The sequence below is a fragment of the Myodes glareolus genome, chromosome 9, assembly GCF_982192425.1.
Source record: "Myodes glareolus chromosome 9, mMyoGla1.1, whole genome shotgun sequence".
NCBI lineage: Eukaryota > Metazoa > Chordata > Mammalia > Rodentia > Cricetidae > Myodes > Myodes glareolus.
This window is the reverse complement of record NC_142034.1, coordinates 35,928,405-35,949,798: the sequence shown is the minus strand read 5'-3', so window position 1 is coordinate 35,949,798 and position 21,394 is coordinate 35,928,405. Positions and strand designations below refer to the sequence as shown.

Sequence of the window (21,394 nt, the reverse complement as noted above, 5' to 3'; positions counted from 1 at the left end):
CTCAGGAGAATATGCTAATAATTGGAAGGACTATTCCTTAACTCAGCTTGCTACATTTAAGAAGGGTCTAACTTAAAGAGACAGATTACCATAAACGATGGGCTGTGTCTCTGTAGCTTGTTCTTCTTCTTTTCTCAATGACTCTGAAGCATCTAATTTATCCACCTAGAGAAAAAGAAATCATTTTAGTTAGAACCTCAAAAGCATTACAAACTTAGGTTTATGGCAGAGAGTGGAAAAGCCTTAGTATGTTAAATTCTGTCAAAATAAAACAGACTGGCAAGAACATTCTCAGGCCCCATCAAATTCAATGGCAATATTCATACTTCAGTAAGGGTGGTTTTCGGCACTGTTGTTAAAACCCCTCAGGCAGGAGGGGTTTATAAATGCATAAGAGCTCACACCAGGCTAAGACTGGACATGCTGGGATGCAGCCTGAGCAAGGGAGGAAGTAAGAAGGAAGTGCACACACTATCAGAGGTAATAAGAACTCACGAACCATCAAGACTTCCTTCCCCAAGGGAATAGGTTTGCAAAAAAGTGAACTGCGTCTAATGGCTAGATTAAGTACTTGAGCAGGATAAGCTGCTCTGCCAACTGTGCATAGCTCCTGCTGAGGCTTATATTTTACAGGCTGAGAAGTCTCAAGGAGCTCCATTTTCAATCTGACCATATAGTACCATTTTCTTTACTTGTCTGAGACAAAATGCAAAGATTAATGGCACATGTCTTTAAGTAACTAGGATTGCCTGACCTGGCTCTTTTAATAAAGCCAAAGAAATAAATGGCTTCTGTATACTAGCTAATCAAAGCAGGCAATATCACATAGTATCAGTCTCAGTGTACGACTGAAGGGCAGGATGGCTATTACCCAGCTAGGTGGGGGCTTAGCAAACCACTTTTTCATCCATTGGATTTCCTTCTCTAGAAAATGAGGCTGAAAGAAGCTAGAAGTTCTTTGTGGGGCTAACATAATTTCATTCTGTAAGTCTGGGACACACACTGAGAAAAATAACAGGATTCTGGCATTACAGAATCCTCTGTACCACTTAACTTCTATTGCCTTTACACTAGCCTATAATTATATTTCAAACTATATTCAAAAGTTGGCATCTGAACCAGTTTTTCTCTACAACTAAATTTCAAATCTTAGTGTTCTATGTACTGTTTTTAAGGCCAAAAGTGTGGTAAGATTGTGAGTGCAGAGAGGAACCTCATGTATTCTTCCAAAAGACAATGTGGAGAGGTGTGGTGGAGGAAGCACATGGGCAGACATGTACATCTGCGGAAAAGTTGTGAAAACTAGATCATTTTAAAATGCTAAAGCAGACCCCATGTTCTACTGGAAATTTAAAATAGCATCTTTGAGTATACACACAGGCACAGAGGGTTAGGACAGTACTTTTTGTAATTGTAAAAATTACATGTACTTATTTGGGGGCAAGAGGTGACAAACAGGTGCCATGGTGTGCATGAAGAGGGTGGAGGGCAGTTTGCAGAAGTCCGTTTTCTCATTGTACCATGTGGGTCCTAGGGACAGAATCAAGCATCAGTCAGGCTTGACGGCAAGTGTCTGTCCCAGCTGAAACAGCTCAAGACAATGTTTTAGACTTACTCTAATTGCTACACATTAAAAGCAATCTGAGTCTAACCCAGTCTTGTTAAAGGATTTCTAAGAAGTAAGCTTCAGTAGTTTGTCTACCTTAGGAAAATGGGTTTGTTTTGTTTTGTTTCAAGGTCTGTGGTTTGTTTTTTTTTTTTTTTCAGGGGAGGAGAAAGAGTTTCACTGTGTATCCCTTTTGTGAATGTGGTCTTTAAGTCAGTTTTTTTTTTAAAACTTTTAGAACTGGTTTAAGTCAGCATGTGGTGGTGGTTTGCTTTCATATACTATTTCCTTATTTTATAGCCTATATTATAATCATGTTACAAATTATCCTACTATCAAATTAAAGACTACCATGGAATGTAAAGCTCATGTGAAGTACCCATTATTTGGCATCCAAATTTACAAGAAAAATTATTCATCTGTAGAGTTTAAGAACAGCTATGCCATCAAGGTGATTTGGGGTTTGGTAACCTAGCTAATGTGTGAGACTAGTCTACAAAAGCTATACAGGAAACATGGATACCTGCATATAAATAATTTCTAAGATAAAGAGGAAAACTGAAACCAAAAAACCCAGCACTGCATAATACATCTCCAGACTTTCAAGGAATAAAAAAAAAAAACTTCAGTAAACAGACACATATAAAAGTTAATGTCTGATTAAATGTTGAATGCAGGTCTGCTAGAGAAATACCATGACTAAAAGAGCCAGCATTATCCAATTGCCCAGTCACTGACATAGGCAGGGAGGGAGGAGGAAAAACACAAATCCCAGAGGAGAAACACCAACATAAGCAAAAATGTTGATGTTTATATAATGGGACAGCCTCTGGCAAAGGAACATCCAATTTTTATTTAATAACCCAATTTAGATTGTACAAAAAGAAAAATCAGAGAAGGCTTTTTATGAACATAAGCTTTTGTTAAGAGCTGTAACAAAAGTTTCTGATCTTCAGATTGAAGAAGAAAAATTAAACATAATTATGTCACTGAAATCAGTTCCATTGGCAATATTGAAAATTCACTAAAATGCAAAAGGCTTTTCCACAAAGACTGCAATATGCTGCAGAGTAAAGTCAACATGCAGTCAGTTATTTCGGTGTATGTGTGCATGAAAAAAAGGCAAAAGTACTGAAGCAAGAAGTGAGATCTGAAGATGACTGGTGCCATACAGGCTCTCAAGAAACACACACAGCCCACAGCAATGCTCTATGTTTCAGAGTAGTATGATGTAATTGCAATGACTTGTACATGCTTGATTTAAAACAACGCATAACACTACAGTTCAATTACCCATTTTTCACACACACGCTTTCTAACTGCCTTGCTTACTAGCTGCTGAAGGGTCTCACACACAATGCATTTTACTCAGGTTTGCCCTAAGTTCCAGTGGTGACTCCAGTCTGATGAACAGAATCCCAAAGCATCAGACCCACCCAAGTTCATTTAAATTTAACACTCCTTTACTTCCCCACCCCTCCCTAGCCATAATTTTACACCAGGCTTAAGTTTTAAAGTTTGTTTTGTTTATACTGGGATGGAGACAAGCCAGTGAAGAAAGCAGCAACCAAACGGTGCCTAAATTTGGCATTCTTGGATATTGAGCCAACTAATCAACAAGACAGTAAATTTGAGGTGGTTTCTAAGGCAAGCCTTCTTACAGATAGGTATTAATATTGCCTTGTTATAAATATTAACAATCCATGTTGCTTAGCAACAGTTACAGCAAGCTTGGCTCTCTCATGATTGAAAAGATTTTGGTTCCTCTTAAAAATGGACTAGCACCATGAGAACTGGACACCTGGAGAAACATGAGGAAAGTCTCTTCTGAAGCAGCTAGTATCTCTTGTATCTACTTTCAGCAAAAAAAATTAGTAAGAATCAAGAGATCAGAAACTGGATCACAGTCCTTCAATACCACAAAAACCCCAGAAAACAAACAAACAAAAAAGCCCCACAGAACTCCAAAAGCCTCTTAGGGCATGTACATACAGATATAAATTCAACAACTGTCAGGCAAGCTCACAAAATAAAAAAGAAGATGTTTTAATTTATTTCAAATATTAAGAGAGTCCTACTATGGTCCAGATACCCTGATAGTTTGGAATTAGTATTGAAACTCACCATGCTCAGTTTTAATAATATATTAAAGAGAGACTGTGAACCAACTACTGATTAGCCTCCTGCCCTTCCTAAAGCCTATTAGCCGATTAGTAGCAAACATCTACTAATATCCTACAGCTCTATTATAGTTATGTTTCAAGGGACTTGCAGAGGCTTAGTGAAAATTTATTGGGGGGAAAGCAGCAGCAGCAGTGTAGAAAAGGAAGGAAAAAAATCATGCAAATTCCTTAGACTTAGTCCTCCAGACTTAAAGATGGAAAAGAATCAACTTTCACCTTTTCCTTTATTGCATCAACCTGCAAAGGAATTCAGAAGGTGCAGCTTAGAAAAAAAATCAAATTCCATATTGAGCATAAAAAGGTAGAATCAGCAACAAAGGTTCAAGGGAGAAACATGTACCCACTAAAAAAGGTAGGAGCGAAGTGGAGGTAAAGGGCATACGGAAGCAAAATTGAGAATCCTTTTTAACTTCAAAGCTCACTGCAGAAGTATTTATGCTAAGTCAGTGTGAAAGGAAGCAGTTTAATGGCTAGTAATGGACAGCACTTAGGTTAACAGCAGCCAAGTCTCAAAAGGTGGTATTATGCATAAGAAAAGAAGCTCGTCTCCCCTATGGCTAAGCTGTGGTAACTGTTTAATCACACTGAACTTACATATAAAATATTACTCCTTAAAAAAAAAAAAACAACAAAAAACTAGGTGCAACATGAGCTATGTGACCCCCTAAGGAAAATCTCTCTATACTGAGGGAGTTAGTAGTGTTTCCCCACTTGTACTCAGACACACTGAAGAGATCAGAAGTGAGACTTCAATTTTAAGCTTGATTTGCTCTGACAAAATTGATCTTTCAAAATCATTTACATTGTCTATGCATATCTAGTAACTCAGGGCAAGCAAAAACTATTCTAACATCAAAAGAAGATGCTAAAATGAACAGTAAATTTTATAAGGTGGCTGTATCTTCAGTTTATTTAATGTGTATTTAGGAAACATAGTTAACTGCAAATTACCTATGGTTTTTTAAAATTAGGTATCTGATTATCAAAAAAATCTGATGATTATTAGCAGGCTGTTTATACGATGCAGCTTTCCCATGGGAAACAGGTAAAGACATGAAGTCAGGAACTAAACAAAGGTAGTCTATAGAAGTATACATGGAAATCTGGGTTATAGGAGTTAATTTTAAAATGCTATTTTAAAAGATTTCAAACATTAAAACAGAAAGTGCTATTCACTTTAAGAATATAGAGGGTAAACAATGACAAATTTGAGTTCTCTTCCTAGCCATGGCATCTGTTATCTCTTAAGAAAAGTTCCATGTAATAAGAACATTTTATGATCAATAATTTCTACTCGAAAAAAATAAAAAATAATATGCATGTAGAATTGTAAATATCCTCAAAATTATTAGTTCTGAATATACTTCTGACCATCATTACCTTGGTCAAATATTCCTTCATAACCTGGATGAAATAGGGCATGGCGAAATCCATGATATTGTGCCTCCATGCAGTTTCCAGGACGACATCGGGCCTTAAGAGATCATAACAGGTAAAGAGACAAGCCCCAAAGCACTCTCTTTTTTCTTCCTGCAAAAACCACTGTAGGAGTTCTTCCGCCAATTCTGTATCTTTAGATTCAGAGGCATACTGCATTGCGTCCTGTTCAGAGGAAACAATGAAGGGCAGAGGTTAACCCAAATATGCTGACTTAAACCAGTCCTAAAAGTAAAAACAAAACAACAACAACAAAAAAAACCAAAAAAACCCCACTCACTTAAAGATCACATCACAAAAGGGATTCACACTACCAATTCTCATACCCATGACTAACAGCTCGATAACATCACTTGTAAGATACCATCTGAGTTGCTTGACAGCCCACCCCCACTTTATCAACCTTGTAAAGGCTGTCTTTCTTGCACAGCTCTACGCTCTGTTTCCAGCGATTGTTGCCTTTGAAGAGATAAGCAGCAATTCTTCTGAATTCAATGAGTTCATGTTTTTCCAAACGCTGAGCAAGTGAGATATTGTCAAAGTTGTCATATGCATCTATTGATGTTCGCAGAGCCTTAAGAGATGAGACAAAGTCATTCAAAAGTCAACTAAAGGCTTTCAGTTTAACATTTATTTTGCACAATTCATTTTGATGTAGGCAATTAGATGACAGCATGAAATATAGCAACATAGTTTCAAGCATCAAACTACAAAAGTTGTAGCCTATGTTCAGGTGTGAACTTTCTTCATCTACTTCTAAAACAATAAATAAAATCCTCAAATGCACTGTACAATTTTCTAAATGCACAATTTTCTTCAAGGTTTCCAGTATCTATATTAACTTGAATAGCTATGGAACTCAAGGAATATGTAATATGGACAAAAACTTATGCTGTCAGGAAACTATTCATATAATTTAACATGATATTCACCCTTACAGATTTGGCTCTGAGCCTAAAGGAAAATCATGGTGAGCCAGATGCCCAAGTCTGAGGCAAGCCTGGACTACCAGGCAAGTTCCAGTCAGGTCAACAATAAGTGAAACTAAAAAAGGCAATTATCTTAAAAGACAAATACTAAGATATTATGCAAGAAAAGTAATAATCAGTTAAGTCCACTTAATAGCAAGTAAGTTTTAAGGACTAACTGAAAGAACCTAGGCACCCACGCGTCTACTCTTTTATAAGCGTTAGGATAACAGGAGCTTTTACTACAGAACCTGTTTAAAGCCAACTTTAAGCCTAATCAGGACCTGATGTCTTAAGTATTTACAAGAATTCATAGGTTTTACCTGGTAATCTTCTTCTGTAATAAAGAGGTTGTTCAGTGATTCATTTACAGACTTGTTGTTATGGTTCTGGACAGAGCGCAAATATGGTTTCACCAGTGGTAGCTGTTTAACCTTTAAGATAAAGTTTATGTTGTAGAAGGTCTAGGACAACTGTTATCCAAGCATGGCAAAATCTTCACTATGAAACTCAGTTTAAAATGGTTACCTTGCTGAAATAATTGACTGCACGAGTGTGATCCAACCGGGGAGACAGCACCATGAGCAAGTCATTTAACAACAGAGGCTTGAATTCTAAGTAGAACTGGATTGCTCTGTAGTACAGTTCCACATTGGCCACCTAAAGTAGGAGAAACCCATGCATTAAAAATCAGTTGCTCCCTCAATGAGCCTTCTCCTTCCACAGCCCATACCTGAGGGTACATACCTTGGTGATGATATCTTTGAACTGCCCTTCCTTCCATGCATCGGTGGGATGATTCATCATGGTGATTATGGCATTATCATATTCTTCATACTTGTCATACAGGAACACCAGCTCTGCCCAAAGATGAGCTTGTTCTGCAGCTCTCAGCACCTGCATAAGAAAGACTGGTCGCTTAAGTTGTAAATCTAACTTCTGCTACCTATTAGCCTAATGAGGAGCATGGTGTTTTAAATTATTAGAGTTGCCTGGCAGTGGTGAAGACTGGTTACCTTAGGAATATTCACTCTCGACCAGAACAACTCCAGGTGTTCCCTCATTTTCTGTGGTTTGAATTTAGAATACAGAATAGCTAGTTCAGTAAACATTCCCATGTGAGCTCGCTCCAGTCCCAAGGCTGCTTCCAACATGGTGATGAGTTCTTCAAAGTATCCACGATCCTAAAAAGAGAAATAAACAATTAGAGGAGAGAACATGTACGCAAAGGTCTCAATTCATATGAAGTCCTGATGTTCATTACCTGATAGTAGTTGATAAGTTCCTCTAACTCATCTGCATGTACTACAATATGAAGTCCACACATCTGAGCAAGACGGAACTCTTTTCCATCTACACAGGCAAAGCAGACCTAGAATAAACATTTTTCATTATGAGAATCCAAATGTAAATGTAGACGATTATTCCAACTCAACAGTAGAAATAGAATTTTCAAACAGAAAACTTAAGTCAGCATTCAAACTTAGGTTTAGATTACCTCCTTCCAGGTCCGGGTACTATTAGCTTTTCTAGCACCATCAACTGCTGCCTGATATTCACCAAGGTGAACAAGGGTAGATGCCAAGCGTCCAAAGTTAGAAACATTATTGTACAACAGCTTTGCAGCATCATACATCTTTTCATCATAACAACGGTCACCAACCTAGGGACAAAGGCAATCCACGATCAATAAAATGCAAGTCTCAGCTCAATCCTTCTTTCAAATTCCTATCTTTGCACTGAACACATATACACTCTGTCTCTCTCTAAAATGTTGATTCTTCCAAAGCAACAAAGTTATTCAATCATTGATTTTCACATATGTTTAAAATCTGAAGGTAGTAAAATAATTCAGTTAGAAAAGTGCTTGCTTGCCTTGCAAACATCAGAATCGGAGTTTAATACCCACCACCCACATAAAAAGCCAGGTGAGGGGCTGGAGAGATGGCTCAATGGTTAAGAGCACTGACTGCTCTTCCAGAGGTCCCGGATTCAATTCCCAGCACCCACATGAAAACTCACAACGTCTGAAGATCCAGTTGCAGGGCATCTGACACCCTCACACCAATGCACATAAAATAAAGTTAAATAAACCATAAAAATTATTAAAAAAAAAAAAAAAGTCAGGTGAGATGGTGTGCTTGTGATTCCAGCACCGACACAGTGACAGAGCAATCCTTTACACTTGCTGGCCAGCTGGCCTAAACTACTTATTGACACCCAGGCCAACAAGAGACCCTGTTTTTTGTTTTGTTTTTAAAGTGGATAGTGCCTGAGAGGTAAAACAGAGCTTGTCTTCTGGCCTTTATATGCACCTACATACAAGCATCCCACTAAACACAAACACACACACACACACACTTAAACAGGAACCCACTTGCTGAATATGAGCGTTATTTGGCCCATTGATGAACTCTTCTAATTCTGCAAGGCGGTTTGTTTTAGCCAGCGCAAATATCAATTCTGTCTCCACATAGGACTCTCGAGCCTTCTTTCGTGCCATCTGCAAATACTTCACCAGTTCTTCCCAGTTTCCTAAATAAAGAGACAAATAAGTCATAAATTATCATCCTTATTTTATATTTCCAACCAAATATGTAAGATCTGCTATTTGTGCCCCCTACATTTTTTTTTTCTTTTTGAGAGAGTATCATGCTATGTTTATGTTTATGCTTACTGGCCAACTGGCCTAAATTACTTTATACCCAGGCCAACAAGAGAACCTGTCTTTTTTATTTTTTTAAAAGTGGATAGTGCCTGAGGGGTAAAAACAGAGCTTGTCCTCTGGCCTTTACAGTATCTACATACAAGCATCCCAGTAAACAAACACACACACACATTATGATGATGATGCCCAGGCTGTCCATGAACTTAAGACCTCCTGTCCCAGCTTCCCAACTGCTATGATGGCATATGTACATCACTTCACCAATTTAACTCCCTTTTCAAAGAAACAGTACACAGAACAACATATAAAAATGGATATGCCCAAAAGTATAAAAATTTCATCATATATGCCTGTATTATTATTGATCCAAAGAATATCTGATACCTTTGCCACACACTTAAAAGTTATATATATGAGCTCTATCAGACTTCAAACTAAAATTAACCTTCTCCATAGATCTTCTAAATTCACACAATGCAGTCAGTGTTAAGCTGGATTAAGATGCTGGGCTGCAAGTTTTCACAAGTAATTGAGAAGTATTGACCCTCTACACAAATACATGGCTTAGTAATTTTCTGAGGTCTGAAATACATAATGATTAGAAGTCATACCACTGGTGTTGGCAGCCTGAACAACTTCCATGTAGGATGAAGGATCATCAGCTTTGATGTAAGAATCAATGGCTTCCTTCACCATTCCTTTCTGCAACTGAGCTTTTGCAAGTTGACTCCAAACAGCAGGCTCATTGCAGCGTTCAGCAAACTCATATGCACGATCCAGGTTTCCAATATGTTCAATTAAGACCTGAGCAACATTTTTGAATTGGTGTTACAGTAAGATAGACCTTACATGTTTAAACCGATAGCATTTTATGATTATTTATGATTCTACTGTGATAGCAATCTGTACACACACTAATAGGACAATACACACACACTAATAGGACAATACATTCTTTACATCAAGAGAAGTTATTGTAGTTATTATATTAATTTACCTAATTTCAAGACCTACCTGAACTGCTGAAGTATTGACATCAAACTTTCGGAAAATAGCAAATGCTTCTTCAAACAGCTCGTTGCTGATGGCAATGTTTGCAATATCTGGAGCATCATAATTATCCAGGCGGTTAATATACTCCATAACACGTGTCCGATCAGCCTTAATTGCAGTGAGGATGAGGAGATTTTGCAGATTCCTTTAGAAACCAAGACATTCAACCACAATGTTTAAAAAGCGTATCAGTGGCAAGGAATAACCAGTATGGCACTAGAGGGTCATTTGTCTCAGGGGACAGGGTGAGAAGAGGGAAGAGTATTAGGAGAGTAACAGAAACTGCCTCTAATTTATTTTCTGTTCCTTCCCCAAACCAACAGGTCACATTGAAAGACTGAGCAGAAAAATCAGTGCAGTCCTCTGTAGCATACCTGTGTTCACTGAATACAGAGTTATCAAGTACAATTTTCTCCAGCAGTTCAATGAGTTCATTAGGAAGATCTGCTGTCATAAAAGCCTTCACAGTTACTGACACTTCTTCTGGGTCCTGAGTTTCAGACAAGGCTGTCTGTACAACCTACAGAGGATATACATGGTATAGTTATAAAAAAACAAAAAAAACCCAAGGTCTTCTTAACAATACATTGCCTAGTAAGAATAACTGATAACTTCTCATTAGAAAATGTCAAATAGGAGGAAACTACCTCTAATTTACTACTCAACGATCTTTGTACATAAATACACATGAACACATATTGTTTCTAATTATGCTACTAACATTAGCAATTACATAATCTTTACTTTCCCCTGATAAAACACTATCCATAATAACACTTATCACTATTACTTAATGGCTTCTTATTTTCAAGTCCCAGATGCAGATTATAAAATGAACAACCCTGGTTTTGGCTACTTTTATAAGCCCAGATGCCACAATGATTGCAGGAAGCTTTGTATCTATCTACTTGGGAATGTGCCTTGGAAATGCTTCCTGGGGTTAGTAAAAAACTCAGAGGTAGTAATCTGCTCTTCAAAATGCTGTACCTATTTGTCTACCACAAGAATTTAAGAATCATTATAATAACAAGTAATAATTAGCACTTTAAAATTCGAGATTTCAATATCATATAGGTATAAAACTTCAACTGTGGTGCTGTGGTTCTTCAGTTAGATTTACTATCATTGAACTGGGCACTGTGTGTGATAGTATGTACTATTCCTGTGGTTGTGTGTATGAATGTGTGTAGGAGCGTGTGCATGTGTCAAAGGTTGTTATTCCATGTCTTGCCCAGTTACTCCTCTACTTTATTTTTTTTTTATTTTTTTTTGATGAGAAAGTAATTTTATTAAATTATAAAAGTTTCCATTTCCGCCCCTCCTCCCAACACCCTCCCACTCCCCCCCTCTACTTTATTTTTGATCAAAGTCTCTCCCTGAAGCTAGGGCTCATCCATTTGCCTGGACTGGCTTACCAGAATGTACTAGAGGTCTTCCTATCAACCTACCACAGGGGCCCCTAAGCCCAGCTTGCATGTGGGTGCTAGGGATGTGAACTCACATCTTCACGCTTGCAAATGGAACCATCTCCATGATACTTACTTGGAGATAGGATCATGATACAGTCATAGCTCAAGGTGAACTCAAATTCACATTCTTCCTCTCTCAAACAACTAAGTGCTGGGACTTCAGGCATAAGCCGTATTTTCCTCCTCCCTCCAAAAAAATTACTTGGATTTTTTTTTTTGTATTTTGTATTTTGTATTATCAATCCTCATTGGGTGCTGACTTACATGAAGACGTATTTTAAATGTCTTCAATTTAGTCATGTGGTCAGGCAATAATTTGTAGTCAATCCTAATTTATTTTCTTTTAATTAAAGATGATGAATTTAAGGTAATTTTGTTTTAGATTTCACTTTCCTTATATGTAATATAAATCTGTATAATTTTACATTTACGTAGCAGAATTTTAATGTTCTTTCACTTTTTCTGCTTTCCACTATAGTTCTATATGACTCATTTGAGTATCTGGGTACATAGTGAAAGGAAAGTATTCCAAGCCAAAGAGAAGAGAAACACTTTTGCCATTTTTACCTGGTCAATTAGGGGTCTTCTGTACGGATTGCTTTCCAGTAGCACACTACCCCACAATTCTGGATCTTTTCGACGGACCAGGTAGCGGGAAAGGCTTTTGAAGAGGGAATTCTCATTACAAACCTAATTAAAACAACAAGGGTTAATGTCAACACTAGAAGTAAAGACTATAGAAGCCTGAAAGTTATCTGCAAACGAGATGACTCTTGGTTCTGTAAGACATCTATTACTTCTATAGAGTCTTGGGAATGGCACAGTCAGATGTACTCACTGAAACTCAACAATGGAAAAAAAGAATTTTTAGGGACTTTAAAAAAGCGTCCTAATAGTACATCATTTTTTTTTTTTTTGAGATGGTGGTTTCATATACCAGAGTTTCAAATTCCTATCCCCATGCCTCCATTTCCAAATGCTGGAATTACAGACATGCACTATCATACTCAGCTTATTTTCGATGTTCAAACAGTAGTATTGTATGACTTTAAGTTATAAAGCTTTGTGTTATACTTTAATACAGGGCTTGTTATCTCCAAAGCTTTCTTTTAGTATTTTATTAACTACTCTTACATTCTTACTTTCTATATATTTCCATATAGATATACAAAACTTTTGAAAGTATGTACATACATAATTAAGTTTCTTGGATCTGATCACTGAAATGATTCTAGAAACAAATATATCCCCAGTATAGAATGTGGTTGCTAATGGCATTCTTTGCTAGAAAGGGTGGGGGTCTCCTGGAAAAATGAGCAACTCTAAGCTTGGAAAGTTACAGAGTGATCCTGCTGTATTAATTATCAGAAATGAAGTGCCCCAACAAATCAGGCGACCATCTGAGTGTCAACAGAAGTAACAGTTGTTGCGGAATATTTGTTTAACCACTTAAAGATGTGTTGCTCTTTTAACTTGCCTGCCTAGCGCACCTGACTAGTCTACTATCAGCTGAATGGCCAATAGTAAGGGAGGAGGTGTAAATGGAGGCTTTACTTTAGTTTCCCAGCAGCCCAGACCAAAATACACAGGACATCCCATATCAAGGAGGTAAAAGTGAGACTTCCAGGCAAGATGAATAAGTAGGAGGAGGATTTAGGCTAAAAAAAAAAATAAAGAAAAAGAGACCAAGGAGAGGCCAGGGTCCTGGCAGGCAGACACAGAGGAAGCAGGAAAGTAGGACACACAGAATGAAAGGTAAAAAGCCCCGAGGCAAAATGCAGATCAATAGAAACAAGTTAAGGTAGAAGAGCTAGCGGGACAAGCCTAAGCTAAGGCCGGGCATTCATAACTGATATTAATAATAAGTTTCTGTTTCTTTATTTAGGCGCTAATTGGCAGCCCAAAGAAAATTCCAACTACAGCCATGACTATAAAGAGTAAAACAAGAATCTATGAATCCAGGCTGATAAATACAACAGTATTTTTTTTTTCCATTGCTAGGGATTATATCCAGGGCCTTGCTCATACCAGCCCAGTGTTCAGACAACCAGGAGAAAGGGCTGAAGCTTCACAGAGGCTAAGCAGAGTGGGGGAAGAAAATATGTGCACGGTCTACAGAGCATGCACATCTGTTTATAATGCGCTTCTGAATGCAGAAACATGGGACAACTGTGACTTAAGACACATCCTGAGTTGAAATGTATGATCTATATCCAAGCACAGAGAACCGTCACAGAAGCACTTGAGTACAGTCGACAAGTTAGGAAATGATACAGGGAAACTAAAATGAGAAATGTTTTACTTTTGGCCAGGCACGTGGCTCAGGTGATGCAGTCTCTCCCAGCATGCCATGAGGGGAAAGGAAAGGAGACTATATATCTATACAAAATGTATAGAGGTCAGCAAGATGGCTCAGTATGTAAAGGCACCTGTCATCAAGGCTGATGACCCAAGTCTAGTTCCCAAGAGACAACAGATTCCCAAAACTGTCCTCTGATCTCTACATACATGTGTACAAAATATAAATATTTTAGTTTAAAAAAATACAGAACAGGCAAATAAATCCACAAGGGTTGAGTGTGGTTTGGCATTTGAGAGGGTCTATGGAAATCGAGAGTATGGAGAAGCTTTACTGAAAAGAGGTGTCCTTTCTCAATGATGAGGGCCTGGAAAGTGGGAGAGAGCAGTGATTGTGTAACACTGTGGGTTTACTGATAACCACTTAATTGTTCTCTTTACAATGGAAAATTTGGTTATGCATTTTATTTCACCAATAAAATTGAGTTTTAGCAAAGGTATCTGTCATTAAAAAATACATTTCTAAGAACTGATTCAGAATAAAGACTAAAGAGAGAGGATACAATTATGATTACTGAACTACACACAAATCTGATAACACTGAAAGAAAACAGATTCTTCAAAGTACCCTGTTAATGTCATATTGGTTGTAGCTAGTATCTACGTGAAGATACTTTTCCATTCATAGAAAATAGACTCTAAACGGACACAAGTTCACGAGGTATGTAACAAAGAAAAAATGCTTATGTTCAGGATGTATGACAGTATACAAGAACATGTAAAGTTAATGGGGTTAACATGCCAAATCAGGAATGTATACAGACTTTACATTTTGGGCACTTTTAGGTTTATTTCTGTTTCCAATTAAGTTTTAAAAATGCACCTATCTGCCCAGAATTGCTCCGTAATACCTAAAATCAGACAGAAACTCAAATTCTCCTAATCAGATATACAATTAGCTGAAGAGATTCAGCTGCCTCTGCATATGCTCAGCAAACAGTACTTACATTGATGAGTTCCAGGTCACACTGACCACGTTCGTAAGCGACACAAGCCAGATGTGGGTCTCTCTTCTCACAATACTTTCCAACAACACGACTGTCATAATAGGGGTTTTCACGAAGAAATCTCTCTGGGTTGTTATTACTGTCGATGTATATTTTGGCTAATGCATTGTGAGTAGCAGGCTCCTCACAGCCCTCATGAATTCTGGCCTCAAGCCAAGGCAGAAGCAGCTTCAATCTAGTGAGAACAACAGAGCCCCACATACTATGTTACAGACAGCACAGTCCTCTCATAACTCCAGCGTCACATTATAGGAAAAAACAAAAACAACTCCTCCCAAAACCATTTCAACTCTGAAAGCTAGCTTGTCAGTGTCCCATCAGCTGTTGAGCAGCATCTCAACTATTACCGCACTCTCCAGACTCATGTCTTGTAATGGTGAAAACAGTACCACACCTGTTTCTCTTTTCCACTTCAGCAACAAGCTCATCAGTAGAGAATTGACCTCTCACAACAAGAATCAAATTTTTAATGACATCTTCAGAGCAGTCAACATCAAGCAACCCTCCAATAACCACAGGGAGTCGACTTGGATTTACCTGTATTTGGAAAAAAGAAATAAAAAAATATATATATCATTACATTAATAGGCAAAGCTGAGTTAAAACTTAAAGCCCAGTATTCAAAAATTAGCAATAAACTGTGCATCTAAATTTCTAGTCACATGAAGGGCTTTAGCACACGTCCAGCTAGAAGGGCTCGCAGTCTAGCAAGCACTGGAAGCACTTGCCCACAGTCTCCCATGCTTAATTAGCCCCACTTAAGAACTGCTCCAAATGCTAAGCACAAAAACAACAGCAATGATTACCAAATGCAAAAGCTTCAATTACGGCAAAACTGCCCAGCTAGAATATCTTAAGATTAAAGATAAAGTTTCTAATACATAAATCAAAAATTGTTACTACAGCAGTTCTATTCTCACGCTTCATATACTGGCATGGATATAAAATTTTAATCAAAGAAAAGACTGCTTGGACAAGAAACGCTGAAAGCTACTCTTGTAGACCATTCTTACCAGGCACAAAACCATCAAGAACAATTCAGAAAACTGTAATGATAAGGTCTAAATTATTTTAGGCATAAAAATATTTACCTTCTGGACATATATCTCTATATATTTTTGAAGATTGTTTCTATATAAATACAGCACCAGGTCATGGACAAAGTCAAACCGATCACAGACGATGATAAGTGGCAACTGATCTGTTAGTTTTGCCTCCTAAAAGAGGGGAGGGGGAAACAAACAGAAAGAAGCTTCAGTTTTCTGCTTGCACTAAGTAAAATATGAGATTCCTTTCTTTGCTGATGCTCAGAGATTCTTCTGTTAAAAGAAAGAAATGACCCCCAGAGCTGAGTATACATCTCCCCATTTCAATACATTTTACTAAGCAAAGTTTAGATTCACAAGCAAAATGCCAAGCCCTTCCCACACATCCTAAATAATAAAAAAAAAAAGACAAATTAAGATTTGTGAGCCACAAGTGAAGCACACAGGCTTTAAAATCTCTACATGGGGACGTCACTAATAAATAGCTGAATCTGGAAGTTGATATAGTCATTATCCTCACATTGGTGGCACAAATGCTCACATTTGTTTCAAGCTAATGATTTATTTTCTAGCCCTCCCCAATACCAAGCTATACACCCAGGCTCTAACAATCTACTATAATAAAGTCTATGAAAAAGTACTGTGATAATGGCCATGAATTAAAAACAACAAAGAATTTAAAGAAAAGACATATTTAAATTATAAACTGCTTTCACCATTACAAAGATGAAGGTACAGTCCTACTTAGAGACTGGCAAAGATGTTATAGACAGGAAAGGGTAAGACCTGTGTGGGGCAATTACCTGATACATGTCCTGTTATATTCCACAGATATACGGTACAGCACAAAAAACAACAGTTTCCATCAGGAATTCATTTATAACACAGACACACCCCTCAATAAATGATTCCTCTAAGAGTCAACTAAGGAAACAGAAACTAAGCAGGCTAGGACTTACCCAATGGTAGCCACTTCTTTTAGAGGTTAGAATAAAATAGTTCTTTTGTCTTTGTTTTTCTTTCTTTTTCTTTCCTCTAGTATTGGGGATTAGGCTGGAAAAGTGTTCTACCACTAAACAACATCCCCAGACAATAAAATGGATCTTTAGATTAGGCTCTAGCTACCCAATTATAAATTACATGAAGATTAGTCCATGAAATGGTCAAAAATAGCAGCAAAATTGAAGCTAAATTGAAAAAAAATGGCTATAAATTTGAAGTCAAAGTTCAACTGTAGGCTGTTCACATTAAGGAAAGTCAACGTTGAGTATTTACTTCAAAAAACACAGCTAACAGCTACTTCAATCATTTCTAGAAAGGATGTCTGCTTCTACAAATGCAAAGTTTCCAGGCCAATTTTCCCTCCTAAATAAATATTTAAAAACTTAGTGTATCACATGAACCTTCTGTGCACATAAAATACAGGCTGCATCACTTAGTGGAAAGCATGCAAGCGGATCACTTAGCTATTGCATTCTTGACAAGACTGTGGCAATTCTCCAGTTTCATGCTAGCTATACATTTTCAACTATTTACTAAGCTATTACCTATTATACTTGTTAGCAACCATTTTAAGACAAAAACTGGAATTGTGTAAATTCATATAGAGCTTTCCTACAACACGAATTTAACAATTATTTGCTGAGTATGTATCAGGCTCTTTAGCAAACAGTTCTGTGTCTCAAAGAAACTGCCTCAACGTGAGAAAAAAATGTATTTTCTTGAAGAGCAGAGGGTATTACAGCGAAAAGGAAGCAAGACAAGAGGAAAATCTGGTTACAAACATTCTATTGTTTGCCTATGTGATGTGGAGGCCAGAGGACTTGGGTGTCACTATTCATTTGTTTTAAGACAGTCTTTTCACTGGCTTGGAGCTCACCAAGGGATCTACCTTGCCAAGGATTCCCAGGCACCACATCCAACGTTTTCACTAGGGTTTGGGATCTAACTCAGGCCCTCAAGCTTGCATTGCAAGCACTTTACCAACTGAGCTAGCTAGCTCCCTAGCTCTAGGAGTTTCTATTTTAGGTTGAGTAACTTGAGAAAAACCTCTCATGACATTTGATCAGAAACCCAAAGGACAAGGAAGAAATCATGACGGTCTTAGAGAAAACCTGTCTGGGGCAGATACAAAGCTCCCAACAGGCTAGTTCCAGGAGCAGTGAGTGACCCGGGAGACTGAGGGCGTGCAAGAGACAAAGCACGGTGTGGGAGAAAGTAAGGTAACGGGGCAAGGAGTGGACCATGGCTCTGAAAATATTCCCACACTACAGTTTCCCACATCAGCCTGAAATGTTGAGGGGTTTTTTGTTTGTTTGTTTATTTTTAAAGTTTTTCAAGACAGTGTCCATGTGTGTAGCCCTGGCAGTCTCGGAACTCGTTCCATACACCAGGCTGGCCTCAAACTCACATAGATCTACCTGCCTCTGCCTCCCAAGTGCTGGGATTAAAGGCATGAGCCACCACTGTCTGGCTAAATGTTGTTTGTTAAACTTGAGAATGTCATACTTAAGTTGTGATAGTTTAGTTCTGTTTTAACATACAAATAACTCAAACATTATCTCCCAAGGTTGAAGAGAAATTAAAAGATGAGTGTAATTACAAAAAGAAATCTGACTAAGAATTTAATAATATTAAAAACCAAACCAAACCAAACCAAACCAAACAAAACTCAGATACTCAAGAGGAAGAAAGTTTTGTCCTGGGATGGTGTGGTACACTAGCAGTAGATCAACAGCGGACAACTCCTTGCATTTGGGAACCTAGAAAGTTTGACTTTCAGCATTATCGTGCTAGCTAGGTCTCCAGAAGAGTCACTTAGGCTAAGATGTGACTCTATTAAGTTTATCTTTCATTCTACAATGTAAGACAATTTCAGCACTTTGACTATTTTGTTACATTAAAAACCTCTATGAGTTCAGCTATAACACAGAGCCCAGATCAATTCAAGAGAACCAATCAATACAGCTATGAACTATCTCCACGTGATAATAGTTGGAGAGTAGGAAATGCAATTCTCATATAATAATAGTTTGTGCTCAACCTGTAATTCTCCCAGAAGACAAAAGTAAAATAATTGCATCTGTGTGACAGTGGGCAAGTGGTACTCTAAAGCCCTGCACTCTCTACTCCAGGATTCCCCGCCAGCACGTGTGGTCTCTGCTTCTCTCCAGCAGAATTCATGTCACACAGCCAAGTTTTCTTGACCCTTCTTGATTTATGAATCACACATGATTAATGTATTCTTTTCCGAATTCAGGCAGATTTGATGCTAGAAGTAAACCTGGATGTTTTCTTAACATCTAGTGAAGGATCCTGAAAATGATACCAAAGGTAAACTGATAAAAAAAGTAAAATAAAATCTAAGTCAGGGCTGCCAAGATGGCTTGGTAGTTAAAGGTGCTTGCCACTGAGACTAACACTGCGTTCTAGACTCCGGACCCACATAATGCAAAAAAAGAACTGACTCCCAGCAATTGACCTCTGACCTCCATGTGCTTGCCTGGGTACAAGAACAAGATCACCAACACAAAATAAAAACATATATTTTTTTTTTAAATAAAGAGAGAGAGTAAAAGAAAAGAAACCCAAGCCAGAACTGATGCACGTCGTTCAGCACCTATAGTCTTAAGCATCTGGAGGATGAGGAAACATGACTATAAACACAAGGCAGACTAGACACTGCAAAATGAGACTACAGCTCAAAAAATGGGAGGGCGGGTATGTGAGGACAGCTCAAAGGGTAAGGGTGTTTGTTGCCAAAACTGACAGAGTTTGATCCCTGGAACTCACATGACAGAAGCAGGAAACTAGCTCTTATACACATTCCTCTACCCACACAAAAAATTTTCAAGGCAGTAATAATTAAAAAGACAAAAACACCTGGGCCTTACCAATAAGAAAAAGAAAGAGAGAGAGAGAGAGAAAGAGAGAGAGAGAGAGAGAAGGGAGGGAGGGAGGGACAGAGGGAAAGAGAAGAGAAAAGAAGAGAAAAGAAAAGAGATGGAATCAAAGCATTCTAAGAACGAGGAGTTGGGATGATTACCTTCTCCCCCCATTTTGAGACAAAGTCTCACTATGTAGACCAGGCTGGTCTTGAACTCAGAGAACTGCTGCCCTCTGACTCCCAAGTGCTGACCTGTGTCTTTTAAAAACATTTTTCTTAAACTGGGCATAGTGGTGTGCACCTTTAATCCCAGCACTTGGGAGGCAGAGGCAGGCGGATCTTTGTGAGTTCGAGTCTAGACCGGTCTACATAGTGAGTTCCATGATAGTCAGGGCTACACAGTGAGACCTGTCTTAGGAAAAAAAAATTTTTTCTTTTGAAATTAAAAAAAAAGGAAATTCTTTGAAACTGAAACTGTTTTTCCTTCTTACTAACTTACTAATTTCCTTCCTTATTTCTTAAGAAACCACAGAGTTTTAGATTTGAAGCTCAGAAGAAAAAAAAAAACTAAGCATAGAGTTTGAGAATGCTAAGAGTTTCAAATGTAAGGAAAACATTTTCAAGCATAACTGAACCCTTAAAGAACTGCTGACCCTCAATCATACAGAAGAATGTTGCTCAACACCACCTACCTTGAGAAAGTTCTTGACGCGCTCAGGATCATAGCAGTTGCTTTCTCTGCAGATTCTTTCCACTTCTTTGATCTGCCCAGTCTTGCAAGCCGCCTGAATGTATTTAAAGTGCACATCTGGGTCCTGACTAAAGTTAACAATGGACCCCAGAAAATAAAAGAGACCTTAAAGAAACAGAAACAACTGAATTAAATGACATAAGCACACTCTCTCTTCTTATTTATTTGAGACGAGGTCTCACTGTGCAACCCTGAGCATCCTACTTTGTTTTCTGAGGAACTCTAGAGGCTGTGCTAGATTGTCCTGGATTCTGCTGTGTAAGCCAGGCTGGTCTCGAACTCACTATGATACTCTTGCCTCTGACTCCAAAGTGCTGAGATTAAAGATGTGTGCCACCAAGCCTGGCTACGTGGACATATTTGAAAACAATAAAACTAAAATTTAATTAGAAGCCATTGTTATGGTAAATGTCCCTAATATAATTGGTGATTTTAGAAGTTCAGTAAGAATACAAATTAATTCAGAAACCAGTTCAATAAAATAGAAAATTCTGTTTAAAAGTGTTTTTCTGTTTAGTTCCTTGGGAGGATATTGGAAAGATTGAGTTCAGGGTGTCCTTGAATCTGTGACCCTCGTGTCTCATTCTACTAAGTGCTGAAATACAGGCAAATGGCCCTAAAGTTTTCAAATAGCAAGAGATCAATAGTAAGGCGAACACTACATTCCATACGAGAGATTTTAAATGAAGTACTATACACCAGTGTTTTTCCACATAAAAGAGAAGACATGGAAAACAGTTTCAAAGGAATATAGTATGGTGCTGCTCAGAACTTTCTGCAAGGATGACAGTTACTCTCACCTAGACTGTCTGCTTCAGCCACTTAACCTCCCATGGTTCAGCTCAAGTTCAGTTAGACTGACTACACGTGGTCATAGCTGCTATGCGAAACAGTAAACTCAACATAGTCTTAGCACACCAATACCAAGGTAACTTAACAGAATCTAGCTCTTCTACCTAGAG

At 38.0% G+C, this 21,394-nt stretch overlaps 1 protein-coding gene across 2 annotated transcripts in view; it reads right to left on the bottom strand.

Moving 5' to 3' along the window:
- Cltc (clathrin heavy chain) overlaps positions 1-21,394 on the bottom strand; it is a 61,412-nt gene that overhangs the window by 2,635 nt on the left and 37,383 nt on the right. The window contains exons 14-32 of one of the 2 annotated variants that reach the window (XM_087910140.1): positions 20,374-20,537; positions 15,841-15,966; positions 15,144-15,286; positions 14,690-14,924; positions 11,952-12,074; positions 10,290-10,435; positions 9,877-10,060; positions 9,474-9,666; positions 8,572-8,729; positions 7,693-7,857; positions 7,459-7,566; positions 7,211-7,378; positions 6,942-7,091; positions 6,723-6,854; positions 6,518-6,628; positions 5,630-5,800; positions 5,170-5,391; positions 4,006-4,026; positions 90-165 (exon numbers count right to left, since the gene is read on the bottom strand). In XM_087910140.1, the coding sequence (XP_087766266.1) occupies positions 90-165; positions 4,006-4,026; positions 5,170-5,391; positions 5,630-5,800; positions 6,518-6,628; positions 6,723-6,854; positions 6,942-7,091; positions 7,211-7,378; positions 7,459-7,566; positions 7,693-7,857; positions 8,572-8,729; positions 9,474-9,666; positions 9,877-10,060; positions 10,290-10,435; positions 11,952-12,074; positions 14,690-14,924; positions 15,144-15,286; positions 15,841-15,966; positions 20,374-20,537 (2,796 nt within the window). The remainder of the gene's footprint in view (positions 1-89; positions 166-4,005; positions 4,027-5,169; positions 5,392-5,629; positions 5,801-6,517; positions 6,629-6,722; positions 6,855-6,941; positions 7,092-7,210; positions 7,379-7,458; positions 7,567-7,692; positions 7,858-8,571; positions 8,730-9,473; positions 9,667-9,876; positions 10,061-10,289; positions 10,436-11,951; positions 12,075-14,689; positions 14,925-15,143; positions 15,287-15,840; positions 15,967-20,373; positions 20,538-21,394) is intronic. The other variant, XM_087910141.1, reaches the window with a different exon arrangement.